This window comes from Parasteatoda tepidariorum, chromosome 1 (assembly GCF_982258835.1).
Source record: "Parasteatoda tepidariorum strain Cologne lab strain chromosome 1, Ptep-v5.0, whole genome shotgun sequence".
Taxonomy (NCBI): Eukaryota; Metazoa; Arthropoda; class Arachnida; order Araneae; family Theridiidae; genus Parasteatoda; species Parasteatoda tepidariorum.
The window spans coordinates 113,648,501-113,662,093 of NC_141755.1; the positions used below are offsets into that span (position 1 = coordinate 113,648,501).

A 13,593-nucleotide genomic window follows, 5' to 3' on the forward strand; every position below is an offset into this window, starting at 1 on the left:
AATAGCTCATTAGTCAAGTAAAGTAATGCTTAATTTTGGAGGGGGTTTCGTCCCCCAAAACTACGCCACTGCCTGCAATTCACCCCCCTTTAAAGAATCGTTAAATAAATATGTGCAGTTTTTCGACCACTACAAAATGAAGTAGAATGAAATGGAAAGAAAAAAATTCAAATTAAGTAATTTAAGCTAAAAAAAAAAAAAACACTGATATAAAATAGTAAATGTTTTTAAGCTAAAAATAAACTTAATAAATAAAAAAAAAAAGAATTATTTAGTTTAATGGAAAAACCGTAATCAAGTAAATGAGTTCAAGCATAAAAGTTATTATTTTTTATATTTATTTGAAAGGTTTAATTGGTAATTAAAATGGACCTTGGCAATCAGTTTTATTTAAAAAGGTTATTTGCTATTAAAAACTTTTCTTAATAATGGAAGAGAGGCTTCATGAATGCAAGTTTTAACGAGCGTAGCCTTAACAGACTTCCTAACTTTAACCGAAATTGTTGGAGCCACTCCGTAACTTGCCAGATTGGGCTACTTTCAGAAGTCTTCGCTAATGAAAATCGAATTTAGGCTAACCGCTACTTTTTGGGCTACTCATTAATTTTCGAACGCTACAAATCTCAAAAATGCGCTACTTTTTTTTCCTTACAGAAATATTTTCCCCCTTCGCATTATTAAACGATTCTGAAAAGTCTGCACTCCGAAGGACCTAAATAATTTCAATTTTCAAGAGACAGGTGAAATTCACAGGGGTGATTGTGAGCCAAAGTCAGAATTCCAAAAAATTTCTTGAGTTAAAAAAAAAAGGTTTAAATTGAAAAACAATTAAACAAGATTTTTCCCTTTTTCTCAATATTTCTTAGTTTACTTAAAATATATTTAAAATTTTACACATACCAATACCATTTACACATACCTATGATGACCTGGAGAAGTAATTAAAATTTACAAAAATGAATTCAAAATGAATATGACAAAATTCCTTCTTGAGTTTATGATTATAACAACTATTTACTGATATAAAAATGAATATTAATCATGAATATAAGCTTATCAAGCATCTCTCTGGCTCTCCCTTACAAACAAATAAAATAAACTGTGTTTTTAAGTTCCACCTTTGAAAATTTGATTTCCGGAAACTTCTGTGATCAATGATTTTTTGAAACGCCTGGACCTTCGATCTCCGGAAATTTCCGGATCACTGTTAGCAAAAATTCCGGAAATCCGAATTTTTTCCGGAGCACAATCAGCCCTGAATTCATGAAACTACCACAGTTGTCTTGCTTCTGCTCTTATTGTCCGGCAACAGGCTTTAAAATATCAAAAATAAGCACCTTTAAAAAACGCTACGCACCCTGGGTATAACTATTTCAAGTGGGGGTCACTGATTTGGAATGGTTTCGGTCTATTGTGTTAGTGATAGAGTCTAGCTACCCTCCCTAAAATGCGCCAGTCTTGTTTCCATAGCACCAGACATCAGCCTTTGTTGCGGGAGGAGTTCTTAGCTTGGACAAACTATATACTATTTTTCATTTCCTAATGAATGCTAACCCGCTATGTCATGGATTTCTTTATGTATCATCTATTACTTTCATACAAATTAAGATGTGAAGCATATGTATATTAGGAAGTCGAGTCATTTTTCAGACTGGTTTGAACAGACTTTTACTGCAGTAAATACCACCTATTAAACGTATCAAAACTTTTTCCAATGTATTCAAATTAGGACTATCAAAAATCAAGGGAGATAACGTAATTGCGCAGCATTAGAAAAAATGTAAGTTTTAGTTTACAAAACTTGATTAGGGTTGCCACTCAAATCTGGAAAAATAAATTCCTGTACACATTATATTAAGAGGAAACAGAAAGAGTGACCTATACTAAATCTAGCTGTACTAGTTTTAATTGCTGGAAAAAGTAAAAGAAATAAGGAAGAACAACTTAACATACTTCAAATAATATTAAAGTCAGGGTATCTGCTACATTTTAGATTTTCAAATTCATGACTTAACGAAGTTACTATTTTCTTCGCCAAAAACAATAAATTTAAAAGAGCATATAATAACATTAATTGAAACGATAAGTATAACCAAAACTATTATACTCTGCATCATGTTTACAGATTTTAAATTTAAAAAAACAGATTAAAGAAAGAGTTGAAGCAATAAAATAGCTGAAAAAAATACAAACGAACTTTTTTTTCTGCAGAATTGTGTTCTATATACTTTTCTTGTTCATGGGAAAGGAAAGAAATACTCCTGATTTTTCTGTTCTCATTTCGGAATATTAAAAAAAATCGCCAATGGCTGGCTTGCTTCAGCTAGAATTTGAAATTGATAAAATAAAATAAAAAATAACAAAAATTCTGAAATCACAGAAGTTTCATTTTATATTTTATTTCTTGTTTGCTTTGTTTTTATCTCACTTTCCCATCCCTAAAGAAACCAAGCAGATGTTTCCAACCCAGGCAGATGATGTATCTGTAAGGTGTCAGTGAGATCAATATGCATTTTGTCAGAGGGAATGAGCAATTATTCATTATTGGTCAAAGGATTGGACACCAATATGTGTTTATAAGGCCCTCATTTCATTTCAACTCCTTTTTGATCTCAGTTCAGTTAAAAAAATCCTGCAAATAAGTGTCTCAAATTTAACAATAGCGAGCAGTAAACGTAAAACGTTCTCCGTTGATGATAAAATGGACATAATCAGAAAAATAAATGGATTCAATAAAGCTGATATTGGCAGAGAATATAAACTATCCAAATCTGCAGTGTGTAACATATGGAAAAATTGGCAGTTAATAATTTCAGCTCATGAAAAAAATTTAGATGGCAGAAAAAAGTTGAGAGAAGATCACAAGGATGTTGAAGAAGCATTACTGAAGAAGTTCACCAATCGAAGAAGCCGCAATATTCCAGTATCTGGGCAATTGTCGATGAATTTGCGAAGCGATTTTATGATACTACTTTTTGTGCTCAAACGGAAGGTTAGACAGGTTTAAAATCAGGGTTCGTGATTTTTTTGATTTTCTTAAAAAAACGGATTATTTTGATTTAAATCTGATTTTTTTGATTTAAATCAGATTTTTTTGATTTCTATTCAAAAACACTATAAGAGCTTTAATTTATGATTAAAAAAACCTTATAAATGTTTAATCAAAATTAAATTAATATTAAAACTATATTATAACAATATTTTAGAAGCTCTAACTTACTAAAATAATTTTTCATTATAATGCATAGCGACCATTTTGATACAAGGGCATGATTGAAATTAAAAGACAAGATAAAATAGATAATTTAAAGAATACTACTTTAACTAGTAACACAAAGTTTCAATTAGCACACCATAATCTTAATTTAAAATTGTGATCTCTTTTTTTTTCCCCTCATGATTTATAAAATGGCAAAATAAATGAAACAGATTGTGTTCATAAATGTTGTCATTCATCAAAAAATAAACATTCAATCTATAAATTTTTATGTTAAAATATTCATTTTTAATCCTATATCAAAATACATAAGTTAAGCTAAAAAACATTTTAAAAAAGTCTATGAACTCATTGGAATTTTTTTCACAAAAGAAAATCTGATAATTTCAAAGATACCATAAACATATTATAAGAAGAAAAAAAAAAATACCAGTTAATAAACCCTACTGCTTCAAATAGACTTTGTAAGGGAAGAATGACACTATATCAGGAAAAAATATCTGAACTCAGCTTCTTTTTTTTTTCTTTCTATTTTTGGCATATTAAGGTAATTTCTTTTTAATATTACCTCGAGCTTTAGAAACATAGAAATTTCCATCAATAAACTATAATGTAGATTTGAATTCCATGCTTTTTTAATCAAAAGGTAGAATTTTAATTAACATTTGCTTTTTTTTCTTTTTGAAAAAAAAATTTCAATGTTAAGAATCAAAATATTTTTAAACATGTAATTTCAAATGTGTTTAACACACACCAAGAAAGAAAGTAATTTCGTTAACTAAAATTAATTAATGCAGCAATTTATTTAAAATAAATTTTAAAACTAAGAAAAGAAAATAATAAAAGTATCAATATTTAAAGCACTGTTTTTTACCTTTTAAAATCAATATAATATATATATATATAAATTAATTGATTTAAATCAATGATTTTTTTAAAAAAATCATTTGATTTTAATCAAGCTGATTTAAATCAACGAACCCTGTTTAAAATGCAGAATAACAAAAATTCGGAAAAAATTATCTAAGAGTGTCGGGATGTGTTTCCCTATCTGATGTTGAGGATTACTCATCAGCTAAAGATGACAAAAAAAAATTTTGTAAGCAAAACGAAGAATAATGAAAAATAACACATTTTTTGCTACTACATAATATTTTTCAGTCATTTATTTGAATAATGTGTAATAAAAGGGAGGAGTTTGAGAACCATTAGTTAAATTGTCTGCTTAACGGATATAGTGAACCAAAATTTCGGTCCCTTAAAGGTTCACTGTATCGGGGTTTGACTGCATATAATAAAATTAGACAAATTTAAATGAAAAAGCTTAGTATAGCTAAAATATCATCCTCTAATATCCCAAGATTGCACTCTTGAGTGGACACCACTTTAAAAAAAATAAAATTCCCAGCGGTTATGCCTGTTATTTTAGTTTATATTTAAATTCCTTGTATTTTTCAGGTTTTCCCTGTGGAGTGGCAACCCTGTTGATGTGAGAAAATACATTTCGTAAACACTAAAATCAGAGGAAATCCCCCCCCCCCCCATCTCATAAAGACTAAAATCTCTTCTGCGGAAAGAAAAAGCCACCTTTGCAGATCATAGCAGAAATTAAGTTTTTTTTTTTAAGAGATACATATTTTTGAATTTAAATATGCTTGAAGTTTAGCACACTTAAGTATTCTTTAATAAAATTGAATTGCAGGTTATCTTTCTTTGTGCCATCTACAATAAAATTTCCTTAGTTGTGGTAAATATTTTTTGAATGGTAGCAAAGGCAATATATAAATATTTTAAGGGGGCACAGTACCCTTACAATTTTTTTTTAAATAAAGGTACAATTATTTATTCTGTGGATGCTTTACATGTCTTCATTTAACTTATAATTAATAATTTATCTTCAAAATTTTTTTTCTTAACAATTTTTTGCATTCTTTGTAGATATATTAATTGTAACATTTTTTATAGATTATTTTGTAAAAAAGTAGAAAAAAGGTTAAAAATTACTGTTGGGTATATATAACATGATGCTGTAAAAATTGTAATACCTCATAAAACGCTTATTCAATGCACAGTTTAAATAAGTGTATTATACTTAAGATAAAAAAGTTTATTTTGGTCATTTTTTTGGTACTATGACCCCTTAATAAATTAAGAGCTGAAACAATTTGGCCCAACAATACATATAAATAATTTAGACTTCAGTATATAAATAAGGCCTAACAGACAAATGATCCTACTCCTAAGTTAGGTTTTTAAAAGTCTCGTTTCATAGTAGTAAATTTCATTACAATTTTTTCACAATGTACTATTTTATACATAGGGAATTTCAGGGATCTTTATAATCATCAAAATAAAACTGCAATATTTTCCCGTTTAGTCATAATTTTAAAAAGTAATAGGCATTTAATTCAAAAATAGTTAATACTTATTTAAATTTTCAAGCAAGCAATAAAAAAACAACCTAATACTGTATATTTGGAGCCAAAAAGCAAAATTTTTTAGCAGCATCACTGAAACCAAAACTTCAATGCTAAAAATATATTCCGGTAAAACGGATTCATAAATCAACGCAAAAAAATAAGGCGTATCAAGGATTCTTTTGAAAATAAAAATCTATTTTAATTTTCGAAAGAAAATTTTAAAGCTGAACATCTCAGTTTTCCAATAACCAGATAAAGTAAAGAAAAAAGAATTAAGTCAACAGAAATTCTCTTAATTGAAAACATCTATTTAAAAAAAAGTTTTTTTTCTTTTAAAAAAATAAATAAATAAAAAGCTAGATCGAAACAAAAAATGCTCTGAATTTTTTTTAATGAAAATCTCAATTTAAATTTTTCACATTGCCATATATAAAGTTTAAAATAAAAACTATAAAATAAAGTTTATTAGTAACGTTTTTTAAAAAAAAATTGCTGTGTTATAATAAAAATGCCTATAAAAACAAAAACAAAAAATTCTTAGTTCCTAAAAAAAAATTTTAAACACTGAAAATCAGTTTTCTATGTTACTGGTTACTTATATTACAGTCAGGGTTCATACAGAGATCAGAAGAAGAAATCCAAAATTTTAAGGATTTATCAAAAATTAAAAAATTTTGTGTAAAAGATAACTAGACCGATTTTTTTTTTTAAAATTAAAAAGCAGTCATTATAAGGAACTCGCAAAAAATGTATAGTTTGCTTATTTTTTTCTAGCCCTTTTGCCAATCTTATGCTCGCTCATTGGATACGATCTTAACGTCTAGCTTTTGTATACTTTTTTGAACACTGAAGTTTCGAAAACTTTTCACTGTAGAAAATTCTAAACCGGTGCATTTCAATATTAATTTGAAATTGAAAACAGTTCGCATATTTTTCTTAATCACATTCTAAATTTCAGTTGAGAAAAGTAACTTTTGTAAGTTTTGTTTTAAAGTCTTTCCCACCAAAGGGCTAAAACCATGTGTTGTAAAACAATATGAAATAGTACTGAACGCCGGATGTAAAGCATCGGCTTCGATGAAGATAATTTTGTGAGAATGTTTTTGATAATTCGGTGAGAATTCACCCGATTAGACATTTGATACTCACTACGTGCTCCTGCGCGCCGAAGCCTATAAATTAAAACGAATTAGCGTTTTATATAACATAGATTAGCCATATGATGCTCACTACGTGCTCTTGCGCGCTGAATCCAATAAATTAAAAATGAAAAATTTTTGCCAAAGCGAGAAAAGAAAGATCATCGGTTTTATTGATACATACGTATTAGCATTTTATATAATATAGATTCATTTTCCAGTTTCAAATATTTTAATAAATCTTGTTAAGAACTGATGTTAAAGATTAACATAAAAATCTACTAATCTTATATTTCTAAATTTAAATACATAAGAAAATATAAGGCTATTTATAAAATTAAAAAAAATCACACTAAATTATTAATTAAATTTGCTTGTAACATGTAAAATTAAAATTATTTGCTGTTATTTTTTTCTTCTAATTCTTGAAATGCAATTTGTCTTTTTAAGTTTTTCTTAAACTATTACATTTTGACAGTTAAGTCATATCATTTAGTTTCCCTGTTTGGATAGCAAATTCATCAGCATACTTAGCAAGTTCATCTATGCAACACAATAATCTAAGGAGTTTCTAAGGACTAATTTAGAAATCTAAGTAGTTCCAAGTACTCCTTGGAGACTTTTATTTCTAAGGAGTATAAGGAGTCTGCACGCACCCTGATTACAGTACAGGGAAAACTTGATAATAAATAGTAAAAAAAACTTCTGCTCATTGTTTGTACCTTTGATTTAAATTTTTATTGCTTAAGTGATCTGTTTCAATAAAAAAAGATCACGTTTACTGTATAAAAAAATCTAATAATCAATAAAATGTAATATACTATAGCATTGCATTTTATTTTGAACTATAACAGTTTTGTTTTCATTTCAGGTTTTTGTTTAAAACTTAATAAATTTTCTTAAATTAAAATATTTATTTTAAATTCATATTATGTACTAAATTTTTTCTACTTCCATTCTGTGAGCATTGCAGATTTTTTTATTTTATTTTCAAATGAATTCTAATAATTGAATGCCTTTAATTTTCTACAAATATATTACTAAGCTTATTGATAAAAAAAAGAACACTAATGTTTAAACAAATATTCTTACATTTGCCGTTAACGTGTCTCAATACATGTGCGGCCTTTTGTTAGCCAACCTGCTGTGCAAGTGGCCCTTCACTCAAAAAGGATGTGTACCTTTATCATGTCATCGATGAGTACTATCTTCACATTTTATATTGTTTACTTTTATTACTTAAAACACCGTAACATATTTTTAAAATTTTAGATTTGAATTGCGCAATATGAAAGACATTTTACCTGTTTTAAATAGAAATAGTAATTTAATTATAAGAGACAGTGAAGACTACTTTTGACAGTTTTTAGTATCACACTGAAATTTAATTAAACCAAAAACACTTAGAATTAACTAGTTGCAAGTTAAATAATTGATATTGAAGCTGATAATAAATGTTTTTAGATTTATTACTTTTTCTTCAAAACCAAAACAAAGCCGAATATATGAAACAAAAACACAATGAAGGTTACATATTTATGGGAAAATCACAGTGCTTTTTCCAAACCTTGGACGCAAAAACAAATAAATAGTTATATTTAGAAACATACACAAACTGAGTGTTAGTATAAATATACCAGGTTCGTAAGATTTAAAGCAATAATCCCGCAAATTTTTTTTCCTTTTTCAAATAATAAATCTGTGTGACAGCAGTGATTTTGTTTAAAGAAATGAAGAAACTATAAGAAAACTCAAGTGATTTTTTTATGAAAATAAATAACACACAGATGCAAATTTTGACTACAACTCTTTTATACAAACACACAGTTTTCACATCTGTATGACAATAAATGCTCTCTATTGACAGGAAGATTTTCACACGAAGATCTTATGCATGGACTTCCCTGTCAAGATAAAAAATACATAAATAAATAAACAAATCAGTTAGGGATAAGTAATGTACAAAGATGATATTCAATAAAAAAAAAATATTTGTCCATTCCAGGAATGTAACAAGTTAGGGTGCGTAGCTAAATTTTTCGACAAAAACTAAGCACCTTTTAAGCACTAAAAATATATATTTAAGCACTTTCTAAATTTTGGCCTAAGGATAACTACTGGCTATTAGAAATATGAAGTAATTTTAAATTAACATATATGTAAAATTATAAGAATTATTTCAACATAACTTTTTTGATTTGAAAATTACTGTTAAAACCATCCAAAATTTGTTGCATAAAATATTAAATAAAATTGAGTCAAATTGCAATTTATCCAATGCCTAAATTTGTTTAAATATTGAAAATAAAAATATCTTATAATAATAATAATAAAAAAAACACTTCACAATCATCTTATTCTTTATACGTAGAAACAGTTTTTATTTACTTCCAACTCCTCTTTTCACCAAAGAAAGTAAAAAGAAAATTTAAAAAAAAAAAATAGCTTTGAACCCTGTACTTCACAGTTAGTTCAGTTTTTTTTTTATTTATTTATTTAAAAATAAGACCGAAATTTGAAACTGTCCCTACAATGTAAACAATGCCTTTCTGCATAAATTGTGGCGAAAATCAACAAGGAAAAGAAGAAAATCAAATTTTGGAAAAGAGAAAATTAAGCACTTTTCAATAAATCAAAATGGGAAAAAAACGCTACGCACCCTGCAAGTTTGCTCACAAAATCAAGAAAGTTACACACTGTTGCCTTTTGCAAGAAAACAATGCTGTTACTTAAAGGCAAATTTACTAAAATGGAAAAAATATACAGATATCAATACCCAAGGCTATAACAAGCTACAGAAATTTCGGTTAATATATATTTATAGATGAAAGGAAATTGGAGATTCTTAAGCTTAGACTTAAAGTGCCCATTGACTTAAATTACAATCTTTATAATAAATAGGCTAAACAAACATTGCATTATCATTATAACTGAATTCAGAATACTGAAAATCAATACATGCAATGATAAAAAAAAAAAAAAATCATCCATGAAATCTTAACAGAAATGTTATTAATGTATTGTGTATGATGGAATGTTGTTCTGTGGCTTGCTTGGAGATTTTTTATAATCACTGAAGCTTCTAAGCCAGTCTTCATCAGATTTAATCTGTGTGCGCTTCATTCTAGAGGTTGATTCAGAAGTCACATCTTGTTTATAATTTGAACTGTAGTCATTAGCTAAACTGTCATTACCTCTGTATCCAGAATTTTCTCCACGGTTGTTGTTGTTCCCATATTTATTTCCATAACTGCCACCTCTACTGTTGTTGTCATACCGAGTGGCAAAACTTCTTCCACCCCATCTACGACCTCCTTAAAATAAAAAAAATATCGTCAATATCTTTCCCTAAAAAAAAATGTCTGAAGTTTGAAAAATAAAAAGCATTTTAATGGATTATTCTGCTCTAATAACTTGCAAAATAAATTAATTAAACTATACACACATCTATATTTTAAATCGTGTGAACATGGCGAGATTTTTAAATCACGCGAGATTTTTAAATCACATGAACACAATTTGAGATGTATACAATATAAATCACGACGTGGGATTTTTAAATTGTGTGAATACAAATCACGAAGCATTATTTAGAAATCGAAAAAAGGTGCGAAGCGAGACTTGGGATTGCAGCAAATCAATATTAAATTGCTATGTAAAGGAAATCAATATAAATGGAGACAGCGAATAATTAGATTTGAAAAAGGCATCAAGTAACAAATCACATACCAGCCAACATAGGAGAAATAAAACAACGGAGATTTTACTAGTGTCATTTTTTTAAAGTTTTGATACATTATGCATACATACCAGCCAACATAGGAGAAATAAAACAACAGATTTTACTAGTGTCATTTTTTTAAAGTTTTGATACATTATGCATAATCATATAAGTCAAAAAGAGAAATTCAAAATTGGAAACCAACACCAAGATTTAGTTAAACATTTGTATATAAATCTTAATTCAAAGAAGATTTTTTTAAACAATTATTTATAATTACTTAAACTATTTTATAACCTCCGTTGAATTGCCAACCTAATTCAGAGTTTACGACTAATGTTCAACTCCGTAGCCTTGTCATTTTTAGTCCAATCCAGAAGACAAGGGAACGTTTGGATCAAGTATTGGAAGAAATTTGCCCATGGGGAAGACTTTTTGATGGTAATAACCCACATTTGCGTTATATGAAGAGGAAAACCACGAAGACCTATCACGTTTAACCTGACAAGGGAACTAACCCATAATCCGTCTACCATTAAGAATATGTTATGTCAGCACTGTGGTCATTGCAAGCGAGGTGCGGAATTTGTATCGATTAGTCATTGCTGGGATTCAAACCCGGTTCACTTCATTGAAAGACGAACACTCTGCCCCCTGAGTCACCACTTAACCGCAGTATTGGGGACAGCACCATTGTTGAAGAATAAGAGAACTGCCACTAGCGGACATCTTATTGCCAAACATTCCTTTTCTTAAAAAAAATTTCTTCAACAAATACGGAGAAATTTGAAAATACATGGGTAGCAGTCTTTGTTAGAAAACAGGAGAAATGGCAGATATAAAACCATCACCTCTGTGAATATGAAACATAAGAAAAATAATCATGATGTACGAGCCATAATTTATGGTCAATAAAAGCAAATCTGAAGAATCAAATGAAGAGTGGCAAAAATTACACCAGAAAATGAAAAACGACACACATTTATTAATAAAAGTAAAATGAGGAGTGTAGTTTTCCTGTCGCACGAAGTTTAAGGCAGCCTGTTACAATGTAAACAAAAAGTAGCATATTTCAAAGGTGATAAATAATTAGATGATAAGTTAGATAAGAAGATTGGCTGACTCAGCCACCCGCAAGAGATTTATTTAATCTGGTTTAAGAACTTTGTCTTAAAATTTGCATGAATTTAAAGTGACGGTCTTCATGTCAGCTGCTATTTTTTTAAGTAGACAAATTATTATAATAAATAAAAAATACTAAATATATTCTGAAATTAAGGGTAATGAAGGTTTTTTAAATGTGACATTTATACACTGGTTTCTCACTATTCATTATGAAGATTCTTTGATTTTGGTGTAACGAATGGTGTATTTGAACCTGGTATAACGAAGAAGAAAAAAAATAAGAATTGCAGAACCCACAATGAACAACTTTTTTTTCATTATTAGAACTATAAACCAACAAACACCACTGGTGTTGTCTTGCCTGACCCTGTTGTCAACCATGACTGGGAAATGAGTGAATCTAACATTGACATCAAAAAGAACCAATTTGGTTTTGAGATCAAGAAATTTTGAGGAAGTAATCAAAATTTTGTATGCACAATTATACAAACAATCTATTCATCAAGTTTATAAAAACTTAAATAATGGGAAAAAGAGTTTGCTAATTAATTCTCTGAAAGCGCATCCGTAATTTACTCTTAACTAAAACACTATTCGTGTAAGTTCAAATTAGCTATTGTCGAAACCAACTTTAGTTAGAACTCTAGGCATTATATTACTCAACTACCAGTGCAGTTATCTTTGATAAAAAGTTTGAAACGCTAATGCCATCCATATTGAAGTGGTAAATTTTTATGTTTGCTGCAAGATTTTTTTTAGCTTTTAGCTGAAAATTCATAATTATTCAATGATCTCAAGTTTTCTTTAACCTTGTGTGCGTTGAATCTTCAATTTCTCTTGAAATAATTAATAACCCATTACAAGAAGTTCACTAAGAAAATTTTTTCGGGAAATTTTAAATTTTTTTTTAGCCCAAATAAGAATTTTACACATTTTTAAAGTCAAATTTGCATCAAATTTCAATTCATTTTAATAGCTTACCTCATGACACGACCAAGTATACTCCACAAAATCAGACATTGCGATAAAATTTTCATCTAGTGTTCGTGCAAATGAAAATAATAACTGCAGGAGATATTACTTTGAACTGTACAAGATTCATAAACTACCCGACATTACTAAACGCATAAAAATAAGTAGAATGTATTGGATGACGATACACTCAAAATATATATATATTTTTTAAAGACCTATTGGAACAAGAAAGCGGTTAAGGACACGGTTGAAATGGACTGATTCGGAGGAGTCTGACATTCTTGTAATTAACGAAAAGAATTGAAGATCAAAGATAAATTGGAAATAGTTATGAAGAAATCTTTAGACGAAGGCCTTGGCCCACATTGAACTGTCTGGCCAATTATGATGAAAATGAGCATCTTATTTCTCTTCAAAGTAAATTGGAGAACATTTGCTAAAACAAAGTTATAAAGGCAGAATTGCTTACCCCTGCCACCAAATGATTTGGACATTTCGACTAAATCTCTTAATTTGGGATTCACTTCTTGGTTGGCTTCAATCAGAACATCCACCAGATCTTTAGCCTGCTTCATGTTTCCAAAGGTAAAGAATGTATAAGCAGTTCCAGTGTTGTTAGATCTGGCTGTGCGGCCAATACGATGGATGTAATCCTCGGAAGAATTTGGAAAATCAACATTGATAACATACTTGATATCATCCACATCTGAAAATAAATATATCTATTAGAAGATTCAAAATTAAATTTTAGCTTCAGTGGTTTGAACAAGAGCATTTCAATCCTATTCATGAAAAATCTTATTCACATACTTTTTTGATAACTTGCAGCAATTATTTAATTTCAAAAGATTAATTCCATTGAGCAAATTTAGGAAGTAAATATTTTTCTTTAAGAGCCTACATCATTTAGAAGTTTAATTAGAACAATTATCACATGCCAAGAATATTTATAATTGCTATAATTAAATTAATTTCGAATAGAAAAGTGAAAGTAAA

The 13,593-nt window shown here is 28.6% G+C and overlaps 1 protein-coding gene across 2 annotated transcripts in view; it reads right to left on the reverse strand.

The window, feature by feature from the left end:
* Positions 1 to 8,522: 8,522 nt before the first annotated feature.
* The window catches only part of LOC107440103 (putative ATP-dependent RNA helicase DDX5), a 33,720-nt gene continuing 28,649 nt past the window's right edge, over positions 8,523 to 13,593 (reverse strand). Inside the window, exons 13-15 of one of the 2 annotated variants that reach the window (XM_087150599.1) lie at positions 13,067 to 13,303; positions 9,971 to 10,090; positions 8,523 to 8,680 (exon numbers count right to left, since the gene is read on the reverse strand). In XM_087150599.1, the coding sequence (XP_087006725.1) occupies positions 8,652 to 8,680; positions 9,971 to 10,090; positions 13,067 to 13,303 (386 nt within the window). In that variant the 3' untranslated portion in view covers positions 8,523 to 8,651. Of the gene's footprint in view, positions 8,681 to 9,726; positions 10,091 to 13,066; positions 13,304 to 13,593 lie in introns of those variants that run through there. The other variant, XM_087150593.1, reaches the window with a different exon arrangement.